At 50.7% G+C, this 15,511-nt stretch overlaps 1 protein-coding gene across 4 annotated transcripts in view; it reads left to right on the forward strand.

The window, feature by feature from the left end:
• Nucleotides 1-2,643: 2,643 nt before the first annotated feature.
• Nucleotides 2,644-15,511, forward strand: part of LOC125442736 (neuronal migration protein doublecortin-like) — a 49,944-nt gene continuing 37,076 nt past the window's right edge. For all 4 annotated transcript variants that reach the window (XM_048514371.1, XM_048514372.1, XM_048514373.1 and 1 more), the window contains exon 1: nt 2,644-2,761. In XM_048514371.1, the coding sequence (XP_048370328.1) occupies nt 2,653-2,761 (109 nt within the window). In that variant the 5' untranslated portion in view covers nt 2,644-2,652. The remainder of the gene's footprint in view (nt 2,762-15,511) is intronic.

Consider the following 15,511-nt stretch of genomic DNA (forward strand, 5'->3'; position numbering starts at 1 on the left):
TTCTGACTCACCTTAATTTGAGCTCCCCGTAAGACAGGCTGACAGGGTGACATGAGGAACCATGAAATTATAGCTATTTCCAGTAACTTCATCGTGAAACTTAGTTATCTTGTTGTTACTGCGTAATCACAACTGATCGTTCACAATAAGATACAATTAAGTTGTCAGACTCAGGTTGATGAGGAGTGCAGAGGAGCCGGTTTCGTGCTCATTACTTGTTTAGCCACCGCTGTTCTTGGCTTCACGCAAATGCCACGAGGGGGGCGGGTCTTTCCCACCCCTTTATGTGACCGTCATCGGTCGATGCTGGCAGCGTGGGCTCCCGCCTTGCTCCCCCGTGAATTGTTTTTGTTGCGAAATGACGTGGGTAGCTGATCTACTGAAGTATTCCGTTGCTGAGTAGGAGGTGACCTGCAGACGCTCCAAATACAGATGACTTTGGTGTGGTTAGGGGGATGGCAACGGAAAGTCCCATCAAGTCGCAGCCAATTTATGGCAACAGCGTAGAGCACAGGTGTCAAACTCGTGGCCCTCTAGATGTTATGGACTACAGTTCCCATCATCCCCTGCCAGCATGATGCTGGCAGGGGATGATGGGAACTGTAGTCCATAACATCTGCAGGGCCGAGAGTTTGACACCTATGTTCTAGTGCCAATTGGCCATGCTGGCAGGGGCTGATAGGAACTGTAGTCCATAACATCTGCAGGGCCAAGAGTTTGACACCTATGGCGTAGAGTTTTTAAGGCAAGGGCTGAACTGAGGTAGTTTGCCATTGCTTGCCTCTGTGGAGCAATCCTTGGTGGTCTCCTATCTAAATACTAACCAGGGCTGACATGGCTTAGCTTCTGAGATCTGACAAGATCAGGCTAGTGTGGGCCATCCAAAACAGGTCATGGTTGGGGGTACGACAATATAAAAAGGGTGGATGAATGCATGGACAATGTTTTGCGTCAGGAAATGGGCTATGGTCTGAAGTCTCCAGTCAAGCCAATGCTGTAACAAAACTTCCATTTTGAGAGTATTTGGTATGTCTGTGAGGGGAACACAACTTTTCAACAAGGCAGTTTCACAGCTTTCTGCCCCATTCATTAGTGCTGATTATGTCCCCCAATTCTACTATAAGGCATAACTTGACTATTAGTCTGCTGTTTCGATACCAGAATGACCCCTCCCCTGTGTGGGTGACAGCTAGGGCTACAGGCAGAGGTGGGATCCAGCAGGTTTTCACAGGTTCCCGAGAGTAGGTTACTAATTATTTGTGTGTGCCGAGAGCCGGTTACTAATTGGTGGTTTTGCCACGTGATTTTTGCCTTAGTTACGCCCCTCCTCTCAGCAGTAGCGCGCAGAACTTGAAGCAGTCTAGCAGGAGGTGCACCGGCGTGCGTGGCAGCCTGCGCCTGCGTGCATTCGTTTCCTGCCCAAGGACCGGCGCAGTGGCTGCGTCCTTGCCACAGCCTCGCCCAGGAATGCCCCGCCCCTGGAATGCCCGGCCACACCCCCGTCGTGCCCCGCCTAGCTCCATTGGCGCTACGCCACAGTTTGAACCCCACCACCATGGGAACCTGTTACTAAAATTTTTGGATCCCACCACTGGCTACAGAGCTCCTGCTATGGCAGAGGCCTTCCGCGGACAGCCATAGTGGCCTCTCTGAGCAGTGCCAATGGATTTTTTAAAAAAAGAAACGGCAGTGTCATCTGTACCACTATGTCACTTTTGGGGAGAACTTGGTAGTGACATAGAGTAGCTCTAGGATTATGATTTTTCCATAGAGTTTCCAATGATATCTAGAGCTACCATAAGTCACTTCCGGATTTTACCCAAAAGTGACATAACAATACCTTTCCTCTTTTATGTCCCTGCCCCCAAGCCTTAGGGCAGTAAACATCTGAATCCCTTTTAATGTAGGAAGCTACATTAAAAGCAGGCTCTGGTTTGTTGGTCCTTTTGGGTGACTGTGTGAAATAGGACGCCAGACGTGGTGGTCCATAACTCCATCTTCTGTGTTCTTTTTTTTTTCCTCTAGGACTTTCATATGCTTAGTGACAACAGCAAGCATACCAATGGAACTGCAATCTTTTTTCATATTCTGTGCCCCTCTCAGTATACACGTGGCCTTTTCTCCCTTTGTGCTTTCCAGAGAGTGTTGGTGATGTGGAGGATCCCACCTTCCAAGTACAGAAAGGCACTTTAAACATCTGTCTATCTGTATGGGATACCCAGGGTGAATTGTACAATACACATGTTTAGGAATGAATGGGCTCCCTGTGGGTCTAGAGGAGGGGTGGCCAACCTATGGTGCCCCAGATGTTCGTGGACTACAATTCCCAACAGCAATGTTTGTGGACTACAATTCCCAATTGGCCATGCTGGACATCTCTACTACGTCTTATTTTCTGGGGATGTCTTATATTCGGGGAAACAGGGTAGTAACTGGTGTGGTCTTGAGCCATTAAATTTTGCAAAGTAGCAGGTTTCCTGATTTTTTTAAAAAAATACCAGCTTAGGTGTTGTGTCTTGCAAGAGGCCGATGAAGAACAGGAGAACGAGCAAACGAGGGGAGGGATTTGCATGAAACCTGAGCCATAAACAGGTGCCACCAAAATTAAAATTAAACCAATTGATGTGTTCTCTTGGTAGGTGACCTGCCTGCATGATTTCTTTTTTGGGGATCTATGATCGCTTTCATCGCTTCAAGTGTCCAGAAAAAAATTCTGCTTATGCACATGTAATAGACCTACTCTTTTCTCTGGATGAAAACGGTAATATCAGTCATGCTGTGGTGTGAGCTGTGTTTTTGCGAGATCTCGCAGCTCTTGTCTCTGCTGGAATGGGGAGTTTAGTGGGACTGTTTAATTTTAAATAATCGGATTTTGTGAGCATCTGCTTGTACTAGCAGGAAAGACAGACTGCTGAAACAAAAGATATATTGTAAGCACATATATTGTAAACAAAAGATATGAGCACATATATTGTAAACATTCAGTTATGACTTCCAGTATCGAGCAGAGCTTATCTTACATTGCCAGAGTATCATCTTGTGTCTGTTTTCATCAAACACAAAACTTTTAAGAGTGTTCAGGAGAGTATTCAAGAGTGGCTGTGCTTTGTAAATTCCAAAGAATTAAACAAATTCAGTTTAAGAAAAGCCAAAGGCTATTGAAGAGATAGAAAAAGTGCAGAGAAGGGCAACGAGGATGATTGAAGGATTGGAGCACCTTCCTTATGAGGAGAGGCTGCAGCGTTTGGGGCTCTTTAGTTTGGAGAGGAGACGTCTGAGGGGGGATATGATTGAAGTCTATAAAATTATGCATGGGGTGGAAAATGTTGACAGAGAGAAATTTTTCTCTCTTTCTCACACTACTAGAACCAGGGGGCATTCATTGAAAATGCTGGGGGGAAGAATTAGGACTAATAAAAGGAAACACTTCTTCACACAACGTGTGATTGGTGTTTGGAATATGCTGCCACAGGAAGTGGTGATGGCCACTCACCTGGATAGCTTTAAAAAGGGCTTGGACAGATTTATGGAGGAGAAGTCGATCCATGGCAGTGGTGGTGAACCTTTGGCACTCCAGATGTTATGGACTACAATTCCCATCAGCCCCTACAATTGGCCATGTTGGCAGGGGCTGATGGGAATTGTAGTCCATAACATCTGGAGTGCCAAAGGTTCGCCACCACGGATCTATGGCTACCAATCTTGATCCTCCTTGATCTGAGATTGCAAATGCCTTAGCAGACCAGGTGCTCAGGAGCAGCAGCAGCAGCAGGCCATTGCTTTCACATCCTGCATGTGAGCTCCCAAAGGCACCTGGTGGGCCACTGCGAGTAGCAGAGTGCTGGACTAGATGGACTCTGGTCTGATCCAGCAGGCTAGTTCTTATGTTCTTATGGTTTCATAGGTCTCTCTTGTGCCAAGTAAGTATGTTCTGATATAACCAGGATCTCCAGGTGAATTTACCTTGTTCAGTGAGCTCCTGACTGGATATTCTCAATGTTCCATGGATACATGATGCTTAGGTAGAGTACCAGGGGCGAAGCGAGGGGGAGCTGCACCTGAGGCATGCCTGTGCCCCTGCCCGCCCCCTGCCCACCCCCTGTCCCCGGAACGTCCCCACCATACCCCCAGAATGCCCCTGTCACACCCCCGCACAGGCTCGCCCCCGGTGCATCATGTCCTGCCCCACCCCCTTGACGCTACACTACTGTAGAGTACAGAGTTGAGCAGCTCTAACCTTGTACGGTTGCTGTTAGGGTGGCCAGTTCTGGCTTGCAAAATTCTATGGTGATTTGGCGGAGATGTCTGGGAAGGTGGAATTTGGAGAGGGAAAGGAGCTCCTCAGAGAGGTGATTACCCAGAGTCCTTCCTCTGAAGCAGCTGTTTCTTCCAGTGGCACAGAGCTCTGTAGTCTAGAGATCAGGGGCATTCTGAGAAAACTCTGGGCCTCAGCTGGAGGTTGGCAACCCAATTGCTTGTGCCACCAGCCCAGCAGGAGCAGCAGTGGCGTAGGAGGTTAAGAGCTCGTGTATCTCATCTGGAGGAACCGGGTTTGATTCCCAGCTCTGCCGCCTGAGCTGTGGAGGCTTATCTGGGGAATTCAGATTAGCCTGTGCACTCCCATACACACCAGCTGGGTGACCTTGGGCTAGTCACAGCTTCTCGGAGCTCTCTCAGCCCCACCTACCTCACAGGGTGTTTGTTGTGAGGGGGGAAGGGCAAGGAGATTGTCAGCCCCTTTGAGTCTCCTGCAAGACAGAAAGGGGGGATATATATCCAAACTCCTCCTCCTCCTCCTCCTCCTCCTCCTCCTCCTCCTCCTCCTCCTCCTCCTCCTCCTCCTCTTCTTCTTCTTCTTCTTCTTCTTCTTCTTCTTCTTCTTCTTCTTCTTCTTCTTCTTCTTCTTCATGTAGCTGGAGGCAACTTCTCCTCAGACATGTTGCACTTTAGGCAAATACAGCTAACAACGTAAGGATATACTACCACTCTTAACCGCCAAAAACATATTGTAATTGTTGCAGAAATTAATTGGGTTCTCCTTGGATTCCACAGATGGAAACTCTCTATCTGTGGTTGTTGTGGGTTTTCCAGGCTGTGCGGCCATGGTTTGGTAGATCTTGTTCCTAATGTTTCGCCTGCATCAGTGGCTGGAATCTTCAGAGGTGTATCACAGAGAGAAGTCTGTTACACACTGTCCAGTCTGAGTCTGGCTGTGGAAGCCTTCAACTCCCAGTACATGTATGTGTATAGACTAGGCTATTAGAGTAGGTGTTGTTGCAAGGCTACTGTTAGTATATACTAGGCCTAACTATGGGAGGTGGCAGCGAGGGGGCAGAACATGGGAACCAGGGGATCCCAGTGGTCTGGGGAGGGGGTAGATATGTTGGTAGGAGGGGGCCATATGAGAGAGGGGGGGGAGATGTATTTATGCTCGACCCCCTTCTGGCCTCCGGCCTATCCCGAGGCATGTGGGCAGTGGGGCTCAGGTATACCCTACTTCGAGCCTGGTGTTGATTAATGCCAGGTCCATTAATAATAAAACAACGACACTCCGAGACTTCCTCGGGGTGCAGTCAATGGACCTGGCCTGCATCACTGAGACCTGGGTGCGGGAAGGCGAAACCCCGGCAGTGCAGCCTTGAAATGAAGTCTCGCCCCCAGGTTTCGCTTGTGTCCACTCAGCCTCCAGAACACAGGGCCGGGGAGGTGTGGCGATGTTCATCCGAGGAGTCTATCGCCTTCAGTGCAGTCCCGGCCCCTCAAATTTCCGGGTTCGAGTGTGCCGGACTTCCCTCGGAGTGGTTGTCAGGGGAGAGGTTGGCCGCTTCTTCCTGGTGTGTACCGGATAGCTTCAGCGCACCCGGTGACGGCCTGCCGCAGCTGCTGGAGGCGGTGGCCGAGTGGACGTTGCGATTCCCCCGACTTATTGTCTTGCAGGGGATTTCAACGTCCATGTGGACACCGCCTCATGCTTCAGCGGCAGTGGACCTGGTGTCATCCATGGCGACGCTGGGACTCTCCCCTATTACATATCACTGGCACTCACTCATGAGGCCGGGTCAGCACTTTAGACCACCCTGGTTTTTGGGGCAGGAGTGAATATGGCCGTATCCTCTGGTTAGCAGGGGAGTGCCATGGTCCGGACCACATTTTGCCCTGGAGGTCCGGGTGGATTTGCCGCCAGCCTAACCCTGTCTAGGCCGACTGAGGATTCTTATTTATGTCCGCCCGCGGAGGACTTATGCGGAACCAGATGGGTTCCTGGAATGCTTCTGCGGGACCCTGAGCTCCCCCCTGGCACCCTTTGCGAGTGAGCAGGTGACAGACTGGAAATTTCCAGGCTTTCTCTGATGCCATCGAGGAGATTGCTCCCCAAGCGCCCTCATGCGTCCTCGCCACGGCAGGCCCCTTTGGTACACCGCAGGAGCTGCGCCAAATGAAGCCCAGGGAAACTCAGACGGCTAGAAGCCGGAGTCAAGTGGAGGAAGCTCCGCGGACTTGAAGGGACGCGAACAACTTAGTAGGACGCGTTTATGAAGGCCTATAAGTTGGCGACACGGAGGGCGAAGAATGCTCCATTTCGCCTCCTACGCCTCGCGATCTGTTTTAGCTCCCCGCCCAGCACAACTTTTTCGGATTGTCCTGATCCCTCACCTCTTTGGTGGAGAGGGTCTACAGAAATTCTCAATTAGCGCATTGGCTGTGAAACGCGGGCATTTCAGAGCTTTTTTGTAGATAAAGTCGCTGCCCCTCCGGGCTGGGACCTTCCGGCCACATTTGATACAGTAACGGAACTCGAGGCTCCCTCGGGCCGGACTTCAGGTCCTAGCGCTTGGACCGGTTTTCCCCTACTCTGTGAGTCCGGGATGTTGACAGGGCCCTGGCTCGCTGTTAGACCTACTACCTGTCCTTCCTTCTGATCGTGCCCCTCCTGGCTGATCAAAGCTTGCCGGGAGGAGCTACGCAATTCCCACCTGTTGAATATAGCTAACTGCTCCCTTTGAGCAAGGAGTATTTCCGGGTGGGTTGAAGGAGGCAGTGGTCCGCTTCCACTCTTAAAAAGACCATCTTTAGATCCTGGAGATCTGGCCACCATTACCGTCCCGTTTCGAACCTGTCGTTCCTGCGGGAAGGTAATTGAGAGAGTGGTGTTGGAGCAGCTTCAGGGCTTTCTGGAGGACACATCGGGCGCCATTTCGATCCCGTCCAGTCCGGCTTCCGTGTTGGGCATGGGACGGAGACCGTTCTCATCGCCATCACAGATATGCTCCGCATGCAGCTAGATCACTGAGGCCCGGATCGGCGCTGCTGGTGCGTTGCTCGATCTGGCGAGCAGCATTTGATGCGGTCGATCGACTTTTAGTCCTTTTGATCTACCGCCTGGCTGCTCTTCTGGAAATACTTGCAGGCACCCTGCCATCAGCTTCAATGGATTGCCTCGTTTCTCTCCAGGGTCGGGGCCAGCAGGTATGGTGTGGGGATGATGGGCCTCTCCCCACAGAGCCCCACCCAATTGTGGGAGTTCCCAGGGGCCTTGCTTTCCCCACTCTTATTTAACATCTACATGCGGCCCCTTGCTCAGCTGGTGCGGAGTTTTGGGCTGGTCTGTCACCAATATGCGGATGACACCCAGCTCATTCTGTTGATGGAGGGAGGAGCGGCCTCCGCCCCTGCGGCTCTACAGCACTGTTTGGAGTCAGTTGCTTGTTGGTTGAGACAGAGTAGGTTAAAGCTTAATCCAACGAAGATGGAGGTCCTTTGGCTGGGCCGGGGGGAGAGACCGAGGGAATTTCAGCCGCCTAACCTGGAGGGGGTCATGTTGACCTCAACATCTCTGGCTCGCAGCCTGGGGGTCCACCTGGACTCTTCATTATCAATGGAGAGCCAGGTGGCCCATGTTACCCAGGTTGCGTTTTTCCACCTTCGCCAGGCGCGGCGGCTGGCTCCCTATCTCTCCCAGTCCGACCTGGCCACTGTGATCCATGCAACGGTCACCTCGAGGTTGGATTATTGTAACTCGCTCTACGCGGGCCTTCCCTTGCGACTGATCCGGAAGCTGAAGCTGGTCCAGAATGCAGCAGCACGGCTTCTAACAGGTGGTGGTTATTCAGACCATATCACCCCTGTGCTGTGCCGTCTGCACTGGCTTCCGGTGGAGTTCCGGATCGTTTTCAAGGTGCTGGTATTAACCTTTAAGGCCTTACGCGGCATGGGGCCCACATACCTGCGGGACCGCGATCACCCCTTATGTCCCACAGGTGTCGCTGCGCTTCGGCAACGGCAGATTTTACTGGTGACCCCTGGTCATAGAAGCGATATGGCTGGCCTCCAACCCGGGCCAGAGCCTTTCACGGACTCTGGCCCCCCTGCCTGGTGGAATGCTTTACCTCTGGCTGTGTGGGCCCTGCGGGACCTTAACGAGTTCCGTAGGGCCTGCAAGACGGAGCTCTTCCACCGGGCTTTTGGGGAGGCCAGCCTACGTGGACCTACTGCCCCCTACCGACACTGAAATTGAAACCAAAATTGAGGCTGCCGTTCCATCCTATTATAGCTGGGCCTGCTTTACGTATAAATTCCACCGCAGGCCCTGTCTACCTCCTCCCCTTTTTTCTTTTTTGGCCTTTGATGGGGCGCCTGTCTTAAACAATTTTATAAATTGGGTTGTTAACTTACAGTTTTCTTGTTGTAAACTGCTGCTTAGGTTTTAAATGATTTTAGTATTTTATGCTGTTGATCTGCTGTTTGATGTAACAGCCATGTTGTGAGCCGCCTTGAGTCCCCCGGGGATAAGGCGGCCTATAAGTTCAATAAAATAAATAAATAAATAAATAAATAAACTCTATCTGTGCTTCCGAAACATTTGGAGGCAGCAAAAATTTTGTCCTTTCTCTGGGTGAATACTGACAAGTTTACCCAGTGATACGGTGTTCTACAACATAGTTGTTGTATTATTTAAAAATGCAATTAATTTTTTTCCCTGCCATACATTCTAGTGTGCAGCAAAATCAATCCCGTGTAATGTTTCTGGCATGAGCGGTCATCTGTATCAGTCAACTGTCTCTAGTTCCCATTCATTTCTCCTACAATTGGAGTCTCCCCATCTTGAAAATCTAGACAAACTTGGTAAAATCTCTCATAAAGTTCCATTTTGCTATCAACTGAAGTATATACCTTCATCAGGGTCCTTGTTTGTCCATCAGTTCGTCTTGGTCTTTTCTTAAGGTGACCAGATGGTCACCTTGTGAACCCAGGACAGGGGTAGGCGGCTGTGTGCGCACGCGCACGCTCGCACAGCCGCAGGAGCACACTGCCTTCTGGGGCGCTGCCGTTTCCCGCCCTGTGACAGGGCAGGAAATGGCAGCGCCCCCAAAGGCCGTGCTCCTGCGGCCGCGCGCAGGAGGCTGCCACACTGCCTCGTGCCCCAGAAGGCAGTGCGGCAGCCTCCCAAAAATCGGGACAATGGAAGGAACCCGTGGGACGCGGGACAAATTCCGCACAGCTTTTCCCCAAAAAATGTCCTGAGGATGTTTTATTTCAGTTCAGCCTGGAGTTTTCATAAAATGCTAAATTAGCAAAAAAAAAAAAAAACTGAAGTGAGCTTAAAGTCCTCTCTTGCTTGCTGTGCGGAGCTCAGGAGACTATTTATTTCTCCCACCCAATCACACAACTCTCACTTTCGGTTTCTCTTCCTTGCACCCACCCTTTTCTGCCAGTTAACTGCTCCATTTGCTAAGCCCGGGCATGTTTGCTCTGCAGGCATCGCTGCTGGCTGCCTTTTTAGTTCATAAAGTACACGATTCAACTCAGTGTTTCCTGCCGATTCTGGCAATATACAGTTGTCCCCCCTTTTTAAAAAAATTTTTTGATGAGGTGTTTTCAAAGACACAAACACATGATATGAGAACCCGATTTTTTTCCATGCCATCTAGACAAAAAAAATGAGATTTTGTTTTTAAAGATATCCGAAGGATGTCTGAATTTCGCCCCCCCAAATCTAGGGTCGAACTTACTTTCCCGAGTATTCCTTGAAAGCTCAGATCAGTGATGGCGAACCCATGGCACGGGTGCCAGAGGTGGCACTCAGAGCCATCTCTCTGGGCACGCACACACAGAGTTCGTCATGTGGGGGGCAGAAAATCACACACACACACCCCATACACATCTAGGCTGGCCTGGGCCACTGAGCACGACGTGTGCACACCACGGTGAGCATGGAGGACTTGGCTGGCCGGCCTGGTGCCTGTGCTCCGGGTGGCTGCTGCCCAAGGGGGGGGGGGCGCAGAGAAGGCAGAGATGCTATAGAGGCACAGAGCGGTGCACGCAGAACTTCCTGGAGGCTAGAGCAGGCTGGCCCCTGCTCGAGTGGGTGAGGCGGAGGAAGAGGGAGCCAACCGGTTTTTTCTAAACTAAAACCTCAGGATTCAGGTTAAATTGCTGGGTTGGCACTTTGCGATAAATAACTGGGGTTTGGGTTGCAATTTGGGCACTCAGTCTCAAAAAGGTTCGTCATCCCTGGCTCAGATGGTTGGCTGTCACTCTCGTCTCCAAAATGTCAATTCTTTGATTCACCTCTGCTTGCTCATTTCATTGCGGGTCTTGTAATTAATTGATCGGTTTCTTTCTGCTTTTTAAAAAATTTCTTTCCGATTTGTTTTGAACTGTTCTACATCATGTGTATGTTCTTGTCATTTCTGAGTTATATCCTGCAGTTGCAATGTTTTGTATCTTTTCATCTGTCTGAGGCTGACTGCAATTTGACCCTGATATATATATATATTTACCAGGGTGTAGTTCCCACAGCTCCAGGGAAGCTGTGCATATAATTAAAAACAACTTGGAAGAAATCTGACCAGTGTACAATTGGTCAGGAAGCCCAGCTGGAGGAGTTTGAGGCCAGAGAATATTGGGCATTCTGCCAGCCAACGGAACAGGAGTTTGCAGATGTTCTGGACATTTGTGTCTGTTTGAGATGCATAGAGGATGATGCAGAAAGCAGGAATTTCCTGGTGTGCAAATAAGGGCTCATCAGTCTCCAGTGGCGGTGGGTGGGGTTTGACCAGCAGTGGCGTAGGAGGTTAAGAGCTCGTGTACCTAATCTGGAGGAACCGGGTTTGATTCCCAGCTCTGCCACCTGAGCTGTGGAGGCTTATCTGGGGAATTCAGATTAGCCTGTGCACTCCCACACACGCCAGCTGGGTGACCTTGGGCTAGTCACAGCTTCTCGGAGCTCTCTCAGCCCCACCCACCTCACAGGGTGTTTGTTGTGAGGGGGGAAGGGAAAGGAGGTTGTAAGCCCCTTTGAGTCTCCTGCAGGAGAGAAAGGGGGGATATAAATCCAAACTCTTCTTCTTCTTCAACGTAAGCTGGGTCTGAATGAGTAGAGGGAAGGCAGGACTCAATTCCCACCTATCACTAGCCCACCTCCCCAGTGGTGGGATCCAAAAATTTTAGTAACAGGTTCCCATGGTGGTGGGATTCAAACTGTGGAGTAGCGCCAGTGGGGCTGGGCGGGGCACGATGGGGGCATGGCCTGGCATTCCAGGGCGGGGCATTCCTGGGCGGAGCTGTGGCAAGGACGCAGCTGCTGCGGCGGTCCTTGGGCAGGAAACGAATGCACGCAGGTCACGCACGCCGGGGCACCTCCTGCTAGACCGCCTCAAGTTCTGCGCGCTACTGCTGAGAGGAGGGGCGTAACTAAGGCAAAAATCACATGGCAAAATCACCAATTAGTAACCCCCTCTCGGCACACACAAATAATTAGTAACTTACTCTCGGGAACCTGTGAGAACCTGCTGGATCCCACCTCTGCACCTCCCCCTTTTGCTGGTGACCATTTCCTTGGCCAGAACTTCCTCACACTTACCCCGCACTCAGGTGTGCCACCAGACAATAGTGGTGACTCACGTCAGGTAGGGCTGCCGACTCTGGTTTGGGAAACACCTGGAGATTTGGGGGTGAAACTTGAGGGTGAGATTTCCTGGGGAGGGAAGGGTTTGAGGAGGGGAGGGAGCGCAGCAGGGATAGGATGCCATGGAGTCCAAATCTGCCATTTTCTGTGATCTCTGGGCCTGAAGATCAGTCATAGTTCCAGGAGATCACCAGGGTGGGTTCTAGGATACTGTATTCTAGAGGTAGCCAACCTCTGGTGCTCCAGGTGTTCATGGACTACAATTCCCATCAGCCCCTGCCAGAATAGCCAATTGGCCATGCTGGCAGGGGCTGATGGGAATTGTAGTCTGCGAACATCTGGAGCACCAGAGGTTGGCCACCCCTGCTGTATTCCATTGAGGCCCCTGTCGTCCCCATGCTCCACCCCCAAATCTCGAAGAGTTTGCCCCAATCTGGCAACCCTAAATCCCCACCACGCACTTTCACCCCCCCCCCAGAAGAGTGGGAGGTTTCTCTTTTCTGTTACTTTACGATTCCAATCATTTCATTCTGCACCGAGTTTTAGCCATCCTGATTCCTGAATCTCCGGCCCCTTCCGCACACGCAATATAATGCGTTTTCAAACCACTTTCACAACGGTTTGCAAGTGGGTTTTGCCATTCCACACAGCTTCAAAGAGCACGGAAAGCAGTTTGAAAGGGCATTATTCTGCATGTGCGGAATGAGCCTCCATTTCATTTAGGAAAATTTCTAAAAAATAATCTGGCAATGGGAACTTGCAGATAATGAAGCTTTCACTCTGCTCACTTACCACCCAGTTACTGCTGCACCTCTGTTTACTGATAAAATACTTGAAGAAATTAAGTTGTAAATCTACATACTAAACAGTCTTGGGGCGATCAGGCATATGATTGCATTGGGTTTCTTTTTTTATGTAGCATTTTGTTGGTGCCCTCATGCATTGCTGCACACAAAAACAACACTTAGGAAATATTTTGATGCAAGCGTATGTGTGATCACACCAAGATGTCTTTCTGTAATACATCAATACAGCAATAATTGTAGGGGTGGGGGGATGGGGGGGAGAGACTCAAAGGACAAAAAGCTCCTTGCAGATTGGGCCTGTGCAAACTGAGGGAGAATTCCTAATGCATTGAACAGAGCCAGGTTATTTCAAACACCATAGTCCAGGGAAAATATTGGAATAATGCGATTTGAAAGCATCTCTACCACTCTGGAGCTCATGTGCAGCATCAGGAAGAATTTACAACCCCGATTCTGTCTCCAAGCACAATATGTTGCTTACTTAGTAAAAAAGAGTAGCCGTCAATGGCCGATTATACACCGGTGCTCTCAGAGGTGGGATCCAGCAGGTTCTCACAGGTTCCTGAGAGTAGGTTACTAATTATTTGTGTGTGCCGAGAGGGGGTTACTAATGGGTGATTTTGCCACGTGATTTTTGTCTTAGTTACGCCCCTCCTCTCAGCAGTAGCACGCAGAACTTGAAGCAGTCTAGCAGGAGGTGCGTGGCAGCCTCTAAGCCATGCGCTTCATTCAAGCTTCCTGCCCAAGGACCGGGCGCAAAAGAGTGGCTCGCCCCCTGCCACAGCCCCGCCCAGCAATGCCCCACCCCCGGAATGCCCGGCCATGCCCCCGTCGTGCCCCCCCAGCCCCATTGGCGCTACACCACTGTTTGAATCCGACCACCATGGGAACCGGTTACTAAAATGTTTGGATCCCACCACTGGGTGCTCTGCCATACAATGAGGGTATGTTTCCTTTGTGGCAGAGTTTTCGTTGCAGACACGTTCATACTTATAGCACTGCATATCCTGGAAGCCCCGCGGTTCCTGAGAATGGGCGAACTCAGATGTTTTCCCTTGCTTCAGGGTTTCCGCTCCTTCCATTCTCTCTCTTCCCCCCCCCCCACTCCTTACAGGTATTTCCAGGGGATTGATGGCTGCCCCCCCCAAAAAAATATTAATTTTAATAAGCCTGTGCAATAGTAGTATGAGGAATATTGCTATGAAATTTAACAGCTCAAAAGAATAAAAGCCAGCAATCTTGCGATCTCGTGAAGAACATTGATATAGCCCCGGTCACACTTTCCCATCTCTTCTTTCCTCCCCCTTTTCCCACCCCCCAGACTCCTGTAGTTTTCTCAGGGAGGGTAGGAGCAGGCGCTCGCTCAGCCGTGGCAGCATTCTCCACTACCAGTGATTGATTGCGGCTGGCCTGCCTCCTTCCCGATTTCTCCAGCACTGTAGCAGAGGCCGCACCGTGGAAGAATATTTATATATATATATTTAAAAAGCTGTCAATCTTGCAATTGATGGGGAGTCACTTGGAAGTGAGGACAGGCCAGCTGCATAGCAGGCAGTGGGTGAGGCACCTCCGAGCGTGTAAGCGAGGAAATGCCAGGAGACCCCACAGAAGAGCAAAGAGCGTTGGGAAGAGTGCATCATGCATAATGATCAATGACTCAAAATATCAAGGGAAAGCGTCGGGATAAAATTATTTAACTCTCCTGGCTGACATCATCCCTGTGGACAGAAGGCGTATTCCTGTCTGCGGAGCCCCGGCTCCTCACCTGAATTTCGGGTGGTGTTTCTCACTCCCACTAGAGCGTGTGACTGAATGTTAGTGATTGCAGCAGTGGCATAGGAGGTTAAGACTTCATGTATCTAATCTGGAGGAACCGGGTTTGATTCCCAGCTCTGCCGCCTGAGCTGTGGAGGCTTATCTGGGGAATTCAGATTAGCCTGTACACTCCCACACATGCCAGTTGGGTGACCTTGGGCTAGTCACAGCTACTCGGAGCTCTCTCAGCTCCACCTACCTCACAGGGTGTTTGTTGTGAGGGGGGAAGGGCAAGGAGATTGTCAGCCCCTCTGAGTCTCCTACAGGAGAGAAAGGGGGGATATAAATCCAAACTCTTCTTCTTCTATTTATTTTGCTCCATTCCTCGACACTGGAGGAGATGCATTAAAGCTCCTGTACCTGCTCCAGAATTTCTGGATCAGGACCCATGCCCTTGTCCCAGGGGCGGAGCAAGGGGGAACTGTTCCAGGGGCATGCTCTGCCCCCTTGCTGCGGCGTCCTCCACCCCTGCCCCAGAATGCCCCTGAAACACCCCCTCCACACCCCAGCCACGCCTCTGCACCGGTGCGCACCTGGGGCATCGCACCCCGCCCCGTGGGCACTAGGCCACTGCCTTGTCCCCCTCCCACCCCAGCTGACATGATGACAGTTTTTGGGGTCCTGAAAGCAAGCGTCTTTCCCCATGATGGCTTTGGCTATGCATGGCTCTGCTGAACCAGTCGGAAGACATTCCTCACATTGCCGGCTATCAGCTTTTGTCTGATGGGCCACCAACTACCGTGTTTCCCCGAAAACAAGACAGTGTCTTATACTAATTTTTGCTCCCAAAGATGCGCTATGTCTTATTTTCAGGGGATGTCTTATTTTTCTGTGTTCTGTTCGTCGGGCATGCTTCCAAACAAAAACTTTGCTATGTCTTACTTTTGGGGGATGCCTTATATTTCACACTTCAGCAAAACCTCCACTACGTCTTATTTTCAGGGGATATCTTATATTCGGGGAAACAAGGTAGTGGTATGAA

The sequence above is a fragment of the Sphaerodactylus townsendi genome, linkage group LG13, assembly GCF_021028975.2.
Source record: "Sphaerodactylus townsendi isolate TG3544 linkage group LG13, MPM_Stown_v2.3, whole genome shotgun sequence".
Classification (NCBI taxonomy): Eukaryota; Metazoa; Chordata; class Lepidosauria; order Squamata; family Sphaerodactylidae; genus Sphaerodactylus; species Sphaerodactylus townsendi.